Source organism: Crotalus tigris, unplaced genomic scaffold, assembly GCF_016545835.1.
Source record: "Crotalus tigris isolate CLP2741 ecotype Arizona unplaced genomic scaffold, ASM1654583v1 scf7180000017634.973608, whole genome shotgun sequence".
In the NCBI taxonomy this organism is placed as follows: Eukaryota; Metazoa; Chordata; class Lepidosauria; order Squamata; family Viperidae; genus Crotalus; species Crotalus tigris.
In genome coordinates, this window is record NW_024096528.1 from 739,445 (window position 1) to 753,006 (window position 13,562).

Here is a 13,562-nt window from a genome sequence, read left to right on the forward strand (position 1 = left end):
CATGCAAAATCATCTAACTTGATGCATATTTCAGATGAAAAGGGTTGAATTGAAGAAAGAAAAAAATACCCTACCTTGATTCTCATACAAAATTAGCAGCACAGTGGTACACCCCACCACGATTACCGTATTTTCCGGCGTATAAGACGACTGGGCGTATAAGACGACCCCCAACTTTTCCAGTTAAAATATAGAGTTTGGGCTATACTCACCGTATAAGACTACCCCTCTTCCAACGCACACCAAATAAAAATTAAAAAACATCAGATTTGATTTCAATATGGTAATTTTAATTCAAATGCTTATGACATGCAGGTACTTAGCAGAAAAACTGTCATTTATAAACATAAGGCTGTCATCAAACATATAAACATAAAACAGTGCAAGTGGATTAAACTTTTCCTAATTCACTCTAAAACTGAAAGGAAGGATAAGACAATAAAACCATGGGAGCTGCCATGCTGTTTGTTTTCTAAGCTGTCAACCAAACTGAACTGATGATGATAGGAGGAAGATAAAAAACAATAGAAAGAGCAAGTGCCGGGCAAGTCCCTGACAAGTCAGCAACGCCCATCATAACTGCAAGCTATTTTTACAGGTTTTGCTTGTGTGACAGTTTCCCTTTAAAAGCCTTCAAAATCATCCTGTTCATCATCTGATATCATAAAAATATCAATGACATCTTGTGGTACATTTGTAAGGCAGTCATCATATGGATCGAATTCCGTATCAGATGGTGTGGTCTCAGCTTCAGCTTCCTCTTCATCTTGCCACAAGTAGTCATCCTCCATACCATCTAATGAATTTGATATGCCACACTTCTTGAAAGACTTGATTACTGTTTCTGCATCAATATCATTCCAGGCTTTTATGACAAACTTGCACAAAACATCCAACTGTGGAGCACGCATGTTTCCTCCTTTTGTGAATGACTTTTCGCCGCTAACCATCCATTCATTCCACTGTTCTCGAATGCGATCTTTAAATGGCTTGTTTAGGCACATATCCAGTGGCTGTACCAACGATGTCAATCCTGCAGGAATAACTGCCGCATCTGTGTTTATTCTTGCAAGCCTTTGCTTGGTGCTGGGAGTTAAATGAGCCCTGAACATATCCCACACCAGTAGACTACGTTTTTGAAGAAGTCCACCTGGTCGCCTGCTCCATACATTATCAAGCCATAGCTTTACCCCTTCTTCATCCATCCAGCCTTTTTCATTCACATGTACAAAACAACCAACAGGGAACTTGAGTTTCGGCATTGTTTTTCTTTTAAAAATAATCATTGGTCTCAGTTTGGCACCATCAGCTGTGCATCCTAGTACCACTGTAAAACTGGACTTCTCATGTCCTGTTGTTTTAATTAAAATTGTTTTTTCACCTTTTTGATGGACAGTTTTATTTCCAACCATATCAAAATTCATTGGAGTTTCATCCATATTTCCAATACTACTTAACGCATAGCCATGTTTAATGCGCTGTTGTATTACGTATCGATGGAAACTAATTACTTTGCTATCAAGATCTGCAGGTAATTTGTGTGCCATTTTTGTCTTTTGCCTCAGTACCATATTATGTCTTTTCAAGAATCTAGTACACCAAGATACTGTGGCCTTAAATCTGTTGCTGTGATCTGGGTTAGATTTGGCCCACTGAAGTGCAGACAAACATATTTTATTTCGTGTCACTACATAACCATTTTGACGATGCTCATTCACCATGTCTGCTACATGTTTTTCAAGTTCTGGCCAATGTGGGGTGCCTCTTCTTAATGCACACTTACCCCTTGCCATACTCTTTAACGCTTTTTCATTTGCTTTCCAGTCCCGAACCATCTTTTCTGTTACTCCATATTGTCTTGCAGCAGCGCAGTTATTATGTTCCATGGCAAAGTTTACAACTTTAAGTTTGAAACTGGCTTCATATTTCCTTCTTCTTGCTGGTGGAGCCATGATCGCATCTTGACTGTTGGACATTTGTATACAGTACTGTATGTACTGGTGCTCTACTGTATGAACTGGTACAGATACTGGTGCTGTACTGTACCGGTACGTACCCAGTATACAACAACCAGCCAATCATGGCAAGCGATATACCTTATCACTGGCAAGCGATGTACCTTACCGGTGATTGGCTTGTTGTTGTATACAAAGCCTGGTTGGATTGGGTGGGTCAGCTCTCCCTGCCTGCCCAGCCCTCCCTGTCGTCTTATATACCCTAGGGAAAAAAATGGACAAGCTAATACATCCTTTCGCTGAAGAAGGGGAGAGGGAGGGAGGAAAGGGAGCGAAGTTTTCTGAGTTCTCATTGGCCACCTGTAAGCCCAAATGAGTACAGTATTCTCTCCTCCGCAGGCACCCTTTTATGCCAGTGCTGAGTGTGTGCGTGCGCGTGGCATGCATGCGACTCCCCCGGGCTGCGCACCGGGATCTCCGGAGACTGGATCTCCTCCTCTTGGTATTCCATCCCATGAATTCTAGCCGGTTTCAGGCTAGTATTTACTGCCTCCTTTCCCTCCTCCCTCTCCCTCCAATCCTTCCCTCCCACCCTGATTTCCAGCTCGGAAAATGCAATCCTTCCCAGCTCAGAAAGCAGCGAGGAGAAGCGTGCGCACACACACACACATGCACACACGCCTCCTTTCTCCCTCCAATCCTTCCTTCCCACCCCGATTTCCAGCTCGGAAAATGCAATCCTTCCCAGCTCAGAAAGCAGCGAGGAGAAGCGTGCACACACACACACAACACACACACCACACACACACATGTACACACGCCTCCTTTCTCCCTCCAATCCTTCCTTCCCACCCCGATTTCCAGCTCGGAAAATGCAATCCTTCCCAGCTCAGAAAGCAGCGAGGAGAAGCGTGCGCACACACACACACACACAACACACACACACACAACACACACACACATGCACACACGCCTCCTTTCTCCCTCCAATCCTTCCTTCCCACCCCGATTTCCAGCTCGGAAAATGCAATCCTTCCCAGCTCAGAAAGCAGCGAGGAGAAGCGTGCGCACACACACACATGCACACACGCCTCCTTTCTCCCTCCAATCCTTCCTTCCCACCCTGATTTCCAGCTCGGAAAATGCAATCCTTCCCAGCTCAGAAAGCAGTGAGGAGAAGCGTGCGCACACACACACATGCACACACGCCTCCTTTCTCCCTCCAATCCTTCCTTCCCACCCCGATTTCCAGCTCGGAAAATGCAATCCTTCCCAGCTCAGAAAGCAGCGAGGAGAAGCGTGCACACACACACACATGCACACACGCCTCCTTTCTCCCTCCAATCCTTCCTTCCCACCCCGATTTCCAGCTCGGAAAATGCAATCCTTCCCAGCTCAGAAAGCAGCGAGGAGAAGCGTGCGCACACACACACACACACACAACACACACACACACATGCACACACGCCTCCTTTCTCCCTCCAATCCTTCCTTCCCACCCGATTTCCAGCTCGGAAAATGCAATCCTTCCCAGCTCAGAAAGCAGCGAGGAGAAGCGTGCGCACACACACACACACAACACACACACACACACATGCACACATGCCTCCTTTCTCCCTCCAATCCTTCCCACCCCGATTTCCAGCTCGGAAAATGCAATCCTTCCCAGCTCAGAAAGCAGCGAGGAGAAGCGTGCGCACACACACACAACACACACACACACAACACACGGGGACAGATTGCTGAAACAAACAGCTTAGAGTTTAATTGCTCTCCCCACTGCCACTCTACCAATCAAGGACTCTTTTTGAGTGAGGGGGGGAGAGAAAACTTGATGAGTAATATACCAAACCACATGTGTAAAGGAATAAAATAGAATACCCGTATTTTCCGGCGTATAAGACGACTCGGCGTATAAGACGACCCCCAACTTTTAAGAAGGTTTTTGTGGCCTAGAAAGTCGTCTTATACGCCGGAAAATACGGTAATTCTCCACTTGACCATGGAAATCTCTGAACATCTTTGGGCTCAGCATCTACCATCAGAAACAGCTGTGGTGAGGATAATATCTTTAACATCATGGGGGGAAGGTGGGCTATAAATGTAGTAATATATAATATTTAAAAAAATGAAAGAAATCACTGTTCAAATACCATTTCTCCTGAAAACTCACGGGGGGGGGGTAGGAAGGAAAATTAAGAAAAATATTACCTTCTCAATTGTTCTACCTCCCAATTAGAAAAGAAAAAAGAAAAGAAAAAATAGGGGTGATATGATAGTAGTATTCCAGTATTTGAGAGGCTGCCACAAATAAGAGGGGTAATATTATTCTCCAAAGCACCAGAGGGAAGGACAAGAAACAATGGTTGGAAACTGATCAAAGAGAGAAGCAACCTGGAATTAAGGAGAAACTTCCTAACAGTGAGGACAATTAATCAGTGGATCAGCTTGCCTTCAGAAATCGTGGGCGCTCCATCACTGGAGATTTTTAAGAAGAGACTGGATAGTCACTTGTCTGAGATGGCGTAGGTTCTCCTGCTTGAGCAGGGGGTTGGACTAGAAGACCTCCAAGGTCCCTTCCAACTCAATATTCTATTCTATTCTATTCTATTCTATTCTATTCTATTCTATTCTATTCTATTCTATTCTATTCTATTCTAATTATCTACATGGGAGTGGCAACTATAGAGTGATTCATAGGTATTACTCTTGCTGCTAATACTGATGAATAAGATTGATTGTAAGTGCTATTTAATGTGAAATATACTATTAATCCTCTAACCAGCTATAGCTATACTATACTTTTAGATCGACTTACCAAGAATTCTTGAATCGTGTGGACTGTGACTCTCAATACATCTGTATGCCCAACGTTCTGCATTAGCAGCAGCTTCAGGATACCATTCCTGAATGGAATAGAAATCAACAGCAACAATCAATCAATGAAAGAGGCATAATTTAAAATTGCAGAAAATATTTAATCCTTTTTTACTACCTTTTGGCTTCCTTAAACTCTGGTAGTTAAGAACTCAGAAGTTACAGCACTATTCACTAAAACATCCTTTGAATAGTTGGAGTGGGATTGTATGGCTTCCTCCCCACCCTTTTTGACACCAAGTGCAAGCAGCCCATGTTGCACCCTGATGAATGCCATTAATGTTTCCTTCTGACCAGCAGTGTTAAAATTCTGATTAAGATGGAGTTCTCTAATGAGCGTATGTTGAATGCTCCTGCATGCAGAAGCCAAAGAAAAAAATGGTATTTTCCAATCCAAGAAAAAATAAGGTTAAGAGATGATAATTATGGTTGGAACCTTTCAACCATTATTATTGTAGCTTGCTTATTTATATTTATATTTCAAATATATATAGCTGTCTATCTCACAAAACTCTAGTGGTGTGCATAAATCATTACATTTGGGCTTTTTATTCTGTTTCCTGATAATACTGCCATGTGAATCAAAGATCTGCCTGGGCCATTTGCTTTGCCAATATGCATTGTTATTTTAATGGGTAAAATACTTTGTAAAACTGGTTTTACTTTTGAAAAAAGCTAATCAAGTGTTTTCATAAAATAAAAAAAAATCAGAGTGTACAAAACGGTACAGAAAACTGGTATTATCCCTTTCAAGAACAGACTGGACAGCCATTTTGTCTAGAATGGTATATAGGATCTCCTGCTATGGGCAGGCGGTTGGACCAGAGACCACCAAGATCCCTTCCAACCCTATTATTTTATGTTTGATGGCAATTGAAACCACAGTGCTTGGATGTAACTGGCAGTATTTTAACTGATTTTCATGTAAAAGAAGGAAAATCCAGATGTCATAGGTATTGTACTATGCTTGTTGTTGTTAATTGCGAAGTCGTGTCTGACCCATCATCACCCCATGGACAACGTTCCTCCAGGCCTTCCTGTCCTCTATCATCTTCTGGAGTCCATTTAAGTTCACACCTACTGCTTCAGTGACTCCATCCAGCCACCTCATTCTCTGTTGTCTCCTTCTTCTGTTGCCTTCAATCTTTCCCAGCATTAGGCCCTTCTCCAGTGAGTCCTATGCTATGTAGGTACAATTATGTATGTATGTACTATATGTATGTATGTATGCAGTGTAGGTACAATAACTAGAGCACGTGCTATTGATTTCCATGGGATTTATATCAAACTAAAGGACATGCAATTTATGTGAAATGTTCAACTCTGCAAGTCTAGCCTTTGCTGTGATTATGGCAATTAAAGATACAATAGCCAATATTGGAAAAGATATAAAAAATACAGCTATGGGGAGATACTTGATATTGCCGAAGACCCTCTTAATTTCCTCTCAATTTCCTACTTTGATTATATGTTTTCATGATCTTTTTTTTCATTGTATATTTCTCTGAGTGATATTATAACTGACAGATTCAAATATAAATACAGGTGCACCTAAATGCATATGGGCCAAAAAGAGAATCACTCAGTCAATAAATAGTAGGTATGTTCTCTTATCCTATTTGGTAAATCACATAATTTTTATACTAGAAAGAAAATTAAACTTCCAAACTCTCTGACAAATACAATTACATTTAGTTTACCATTTTTAGCATGTTGCTAGCAGTTGGATTCACAGATCTCCTTAAAGAATTGTGCAAGTCAACAATCTCGTTTTGTATTTCTGGTTTCCTGGGTGACTCAGAATCAAAATCAACCTTAAGATAGCAAGCAAAATAAAATAAAAACAATTAAAATTGTATGACTTTAAACAGAACAGGCAACTAGTGGTCTCAGGACTCAGTGAATGACTTTGCCTTATCTCCTTCTGTCACCAGTCTACTCCATGCAACTTTCTTCTGATCCCCAGCTATCAAACAGTGGCCCTATTTGTCTTTGTATTTGAAAAGAGACTAGCCATAAGATAGGAAAAGGGGATCACAGAACCAAGTTAAAATAAATTAATCATTTCCCCATAATCTGTTCTTCAAGGGAATACTGCAATGGTATTTACGGATTTATATCAAGAACTTATATGGATGTCTATATAATGATCCTAAGTGGCTCACAACAGGAATAAAAAGAGAGCCATCCTACCCACCAAATGTCAGACCAAGCAGCCTCATTGAACCCCCATCCTAGCCCTACACTTGGGGAGGGGGACAAAACCAGGTCTTCACTGCCCTCCCCGAAGGCTTAAAAGGGTAGGGATCCCTAAAATCTCAGTTGTGGGGGAGCTATTCCAGCAGATTGGGACTTGAGTTCTATTATAGACCACAGGAATTAAAATTATTCTTTTCATTAAATCTGTCAGCATGATTGTGTTTTGCTTTGTGTGTTCAGCCCTGTAATATATTTATGAATTAAAATGAACAGTTAGACTGACCAAGCTTCACCGACCAGACCAAGAAACCATAGTAATGAATCTAATTCCATTTGATTACAAGGTTGATGTCAAAGCTGCTAACATTGGATGTTCTTGCTCTGACAAAATATGCAGAGCTGTGTGGTATTTTTAGAGTTAACTCAAAAGACGCTGGGAGGGGAGAAGGAAGAAAGTATGAGTTGCAAATGGAAGAGAACCTTTGCCCTTCAAACTAATTGGAGAACGTGAATCATGAAAGCAAAATAAGGGAGGGAAAATGTTAGCGAAAATAACTGCTGGGGGTGTGTGTGGAGATTTCAGATCTTAGCATCCTCTCTTCATGCCATGCCGACATTTTGTCACATGAATAAAAAAGACGTTTTAGAATAAACAATGCCTGGAAGTTCTTTGAAGTGTTTCATTAGTCGGAAGCATGACAGTTACAGTGTTACAGCAAGAGTCTTGAAAGTCTGAATGCATTTTCCAGCCTTCTTCTTATTGAGAGCTAAGAGTGGTCTTGTCTGAGAAGCTTTCTCAAATTATATTTACGCGCTAGATTCAGATTTAACTGACTGTTGTCTCAGCTACATCTCTTCCTCTTGTTCCTCAAGGTTATTTCTACCGCTCAGGACACATATGGAGCAATCCAACATATATTAGGCAGTTTAATGAATGATTAATTGTAAGAGGAGAAAGTTATGTACTGTATATATATTAAATCTGCTATATGTGATACAAAATTATTAAACTTACACTTCCAGAAGACTGTTGCAGCACTGCAGCAAGAATTGGCAAGATAATGAAGGCAATCATTTCTAAAAACAAAAGAACATTGAGACGTATCAATGTTTTATCTCCTTAATGGGATTTGTCTCAACTTTCTGTAAGTAGTTCAGATATCTCCTAGACACAAAACTTACTCTATGTGTGTTCTCTTTTATTCCCTTGTACTCCAATAGGCATCCTACATATCCATGGTTCATTCCATGGATATGTAAATCATCTATAAACCCACACTAATTCCTTAAGTTTTCCCTTATTTAACAAGACTGGCTGAATCCCACCACTAAGTCTAACAACAGGGTGATTTTACCTTTCATGTTTGTTTCGAAATGATATTGAATTTGTGGATGTTTAAACTCTGCATTATAAGGTGGGGTTTTTTTATGTAACTATTTTTGTTTTAAGTAAAAAACTACTACAAATCATCCAGAAGATTCACAGCACTGAGGAAGACTTTGTTTAAAATGTCTGGTTTAAGAGTGCCATCAGGGATATTAGACTGCTTTATGAAGGTTACCTTTTTATAATATTTTGATAGATGATTTTTATATCAAATTACAAACACACAAACAGACATATAGATACATATACACAATACATTGACCAATCAATGAGGCATTTTGCTGTTCTACAGAATTTATTTATTTGTTTGCTTATTTAATTATTTATTACATTTATAAAGCTGCCCGTCTTTCGATCAACTCTGGGTGTCTCCCAATCAAAAATTAAAAGTAATATAAAATCATATCAAACTATGAACCATAACCAATTAAAACATGAAAAACACCAAATCCTGGCATATATTTTGCATGAATGGCATCAGATCAGTTCTAGATTAGTTTTAATATAAGCATTTAAGAAATCCTTGTGGTATAGTTGTAGTGCAAAGAATTTTGGTGATGTTATTTTCAGGCCTTCAGTATTTTCTTTAATCAACCTTTTTTGATACTACGTAGGCTTGTGATTTTTCCTGTGACCCTTTGAACTTACAGTTTTCATCCCTAGCCTTTACTCCTGTTGATGTTTCCCTTAGGCATTCATAGGACATTCATGCAAAGTATATGAAATTAAATGTCAAGTAAGAATTTGCTGATACTAAAAGATGCCATGATTTTAAGATATTTCCGGCAAAAATAAAAAATATTGAATGGGAAGCCCACTATATTATTATTATTTGATTGTCTACTAGGACTCGGAGGTCCCTCTCACAGTTACTACTATTGAGCAAGGTACCCCCTATACTATACATGTACATTTGGTTTTTCTTGCCTAAATGTAGAACCTTACTTTTTTCACCATTGAATTTCATTTTGTTAAATAGCGCCCACTGTTCAAGTCTGTCCAGATCCTCCTGTATCCTAACCTGTCTTCTGGAGTGTTGGCTCTTCCTGCCAGCTTGGTGTCGTCTGCAAATTTGATGATTTCCCCATCTATCCCCTTGTCCAAATCGTTGATGAAGATGTTGAAGAGCACTGGGCCCAGAACAGAGTCCTGGGGCACCCCACTACACCTTTCTCCCATGTAGATGCGGTTCCATTGAGGACCACATGCTGAGTACGGCTGGTCAGCCAGCTACAGATCCATCTGGTGGTGATGCTGTCTAACCCACATTTTCCTATCTTATCAAGTAGTAGGTTGTGATCTACTTTATCAAATGCCTTACTGAAGTCCAAGTAAATTATATCCACAGCATTCCTCTGATCCACTAATTTTGTCACATGGTCAAAGTATGCAATAAGATTTGTCTGGCAAGATCTGTTTTTGACAAACCCATGTTGGCTTTTAGTAATGACTTTGTTTGCCTCTAGGTGTTTGCTGATTCGTTGTTTGATTATCTTTTCCAGAATCTTCTCAGGTATTGAGGTCAGGCTGATAGGTCTGTAATTTCCTGGGTCCATTTTTTTTCCTTTTTTGAAGATGGGAACTACATCAGCTCTTTTCCAATACTCCGGTAGTTCCCCAGTGCTCCATTATCTTTGAAAAATATAGTTCAATGGTTCTGAGATCACATCTGCCAGTTCCTTGAGAACCCTGGGGTGTAATCCATCTGGTGCTGGTGATTTGAACTCGTCTAGGCTGGACTGGTGCTCACTTACCGTTTTCTTGCCTATCTTAACTTGCGTTTCTATTCTGTTTTTTATGGCACTATTTTTGGTAGGCTGGTCTGTTTTTTCCCTTTGTGGAAAGACAGATGCAAAAAATGAGTTAAATAGTTCTGCTTTCTCCCTGTTGCTTGTCACCTTCTTGCCACTTTCCCCCACTAATGGACCCATCATTTCCTTCACTTTTTTCTTGTTTTTTACATGTTGAAAGAAGCTTTTTTTGTTATTTTTGACTTTGGTCGCAAGCCTTAGTTCATTTTGAGCCTTAGCTTTCTTCACTTCATCTTTGCAGGCTCAGGCTATTTGTTGATATTCTGACTTAGTTATTTGCCCCTCTTTCCACTTTCTATACTTGTCCTTTTTATCTTTCAATTTATCAAAGAGTTCTTTATGCAGCCGTGCTGGTTTCTTTTGAGAGCTGTTATTTTTCCTCTTTGTTGGTATTGTGCAGGACTGGGTTTTTATTATCTCGCTTTTCAAAATTTCCCAAGTTTCTTGAGTTGTTTTCCCCTTGAGGATTCTCATCCATGGAATCCTTCCCAAGCCCTCTCTAAGTTTATTGAAATTAGCTCTCTTAAAGTCCAAGACTTTAGTTTGACTGTGTTCTATTGCTTGTGCTTCCATAATGTTGAATTCCAATATTGCATGATCACTTCCTCCCAAGGTTCCTGTGGCTTGAACACCTTCTATCATTTCATCTCTGTTAGTGAGAATTAGATCCAAAATGGCTAATCCCCTAGTTCCCTTCTCTACTTTTTGGGAGACAAAATTGTTTGCTAGGTTTGCAAGGAATCTATTTGATCTTCCACTTGGTGCAGAGTTTGTCTCCCAGTTGATTTCAGGATAGTTAAAGTCCCCCATTACTATTGTGATGTGCTTCCTACATACCTTAGTTAGCTGACTAGCAAAAAGTTCATCTATTTCCTCTGTTTGGTTGGGTGGCCTGTAGTATACACCTATGGTAATGTCATCCCCCCCCCAAATGCATTCAAGACAGTTTTCATCATTGTTCTGCTCTATTTCTGTAGAGATGTAGTTATTTCTTACATATAGAGCAACTACGCCTCCTCTTTTATTTGGTCTGTTTCTTTTAAATAATTTAAATCCCTCTAGCTGTGTGTTCCATTTGTGGGTTTCATCCCACCATGTTTCCGTAATGGCAACAATATCATATCTGCCCTCATTAACCTGAATTTCTAGTTCACCCTGTTTGCTGTTCATACTCTGTGCATTGGTGTATAGACATTTGAGTCCTTTATGACTGACCCTATGTTTACTTTCTATGTAACCTGTGTAGTGCCTGAGTTCCCCTATTGTCTTACCACCTATTTGGTTAGTGCACTTTGTGTGATACTCGCTATTAGAAGCTTGATTTTGCTTGACAGCAAAGTGGATATTCTTGTCCGCACACACATCTATGTTACATGCACTGATAGCCCTATAGTTTTTAGATTGCTGGGGACAGGGATGTTCTGTATCAATTAACTCACTATCTCCGCTGTTTAGTTTAAATATTCCTCCAGAAAATCTGTGAATTTATAGCCGAGTAACTCAGTCCCTTTCTTTGATGATGCAAACCATCTCTTTTGTACATTTTTTCATTGGACCAGCTACAGACATCGTGACTAATATATCCAAACCCTTCCCCTTTATACCACTCCTTTAGCCACATATTGAATTGTGCTATATGCTGGCCTTTTCCATTTTGCTCCTTATATACTGGTAAAACTTCTGAAAAAGTAAGCCTACAGCCTGTTCTGCTAAGTTCCTGCCCCAAGCTCTGGAAATCGTTCTGCACAGAGAGTACATCTTTTTGGGACAGATCATTAGTGCCAAGATGTACAATAGCCTCCACATCACAGTCCTTGCTGTCATTCTTGATTATTTTAGAAATACGCTTCTTTTCCCTACTGGCAGTAGCACAATGACATATGAGCAAAATTTGGGGTCCATTGTGGTTGTTAAGCAAGGACTACTTATAATGTTATCACCCCTGCAGTTACATTTCAAGATAATGTAAAAATATTGAAAGTATATAAACTGTAGCTTTGTGATCATTCAAACTCTATACTCATATGCTAATAGTGTAGTATGGAGAATGATAACCTTGATTTACCAAAAAAAAGAAACCTACTGCAAAAATTAAAATAAGCAAGAAAATGGTAACATAACAGCTATCCGACCTTGACGAATATAAATCATCAGGACCCGACAGATTATATCCCAGAGTTCTGACGGAGCTGGCAGATGTTATCTCAGAACCATTGCACCATATCTTTCAAAAATCCTGGATCACCTGGGGAGTACTTGAGGATTGGAAAAGGGCTAATGTGGTTCCCTTCTCCAAGAAAGGGGAAAAAAACCCCAGATCTAGGAAATGACAGACCAGTCTAACTTCAATATCTGGGAAGATCCTGGAAAAAATAATCAAAAAAGAGATCTGTGAACAACTAGAAGCAAACAAAGTTATAACTAATAGCCAGCACGGGTTTGTTAAAAATAGATCATGCCAGACGTCCAGTTTGCCATCGCAGTGCCGTGGACGCTAGAAGATGAGCTTCATCTTTCACATCTTAATTTGTCCCGCTGGGGGACCCTGGAAAGGGTCAAAAGTCACCCTGTAGGGGTGACGAGCAAGGGCGGGACCCTTCTGTTTGATCCGGGGAAGCCCTCCAAACCAGCGGGGGAAAGACCGGCCATAGCAATATGGCTTATCACTAAGCTGCTGACAGTCAGAATCACCCACCAAGCATTTTTAAAGCAACACAGATGAAACTAGGTGAGATCTGATCCTCTCTTTAAGACTTTAAGTATTTTTTCCTGTAAAAGTTGCCCAAAGTATTTTTCCCCCTGTGAGGAGAAAGGGAAGGGAATTTCTACCCCACACTCTAAGACAAGCGGCAGCTAACTACCTAGGGGAAACGGAGCAACTATAAGAATAATTTTAATCTAATTGGATGTATATGCTTTTGAAACTTGGGGACTAAAGGTTTTCCTATTCTTACTGGAGACGTTTGTTTTTATCTAAAAAAGAAAATAAGACTTGAAAAACTATCATAAAAAGCTTTAAAAGATGTTGGTGATAGCTTGTGGTGAAGTATGGTATTACAATTTGTTATTGCCTAAAAAATACTTGGCTTGAAGCCCAGACTCCAGAAAAAACTTCTCTGACCTTGACAGTTACCATCTGTGTGTGGGGAAAAATGCACGCGCAGCAAACTGCTGTGCTTCCCCCCCCCACAAACCTCATAACCTTTTGATACTCTTTGTCCCAATGAAGCAGCCAGAAGGTCATCCACTTTTGACTTAATGCCTCACCTACCTAAACAGATAATATGCTTAAGTTCCTTCCTATCTCTTCCTGTCTTTGTCAGTTCTTTCTCC

General features: G+C 40.1%; 1 protein-coding gene across 1 annotated transcript in view; it reads right to left on the reverse strand.

Moving 5' to 3' along the window:
* Positions 1–4,725: 4,725 nt before the first annotated feature.
* LOC120304352 (cysteine-rich venom protein piscivorin-like) overlaps positions 4,726–13,562 on the reverse strand; it is a 39,326-nt gene continuing 30,489 nt past the window's right edge. The window contains exons 2-4 of the mRNA XM_039334814.1: positions 8,047–8,108; positions 6,533–6,646; positions 4,726–4,861 (exon numbers count right to left, since the gene is read on the reverse strand). Of these exons, the coding sequence (XP_039190748.1) occupies positions 4,760–4,861; positions 6,533–6,646; positions 8,047–8,106 (276 nt within the window). The 5' untranslated portion in view covers positions 8,107–8,108 and the 3' untranslated portion in view covers positions 4,726–4,759. The remainder of the gene's footprint in view (positions 4,862–6,532; positions 6,647–8,046; positions 8,109–13,562) is intronic.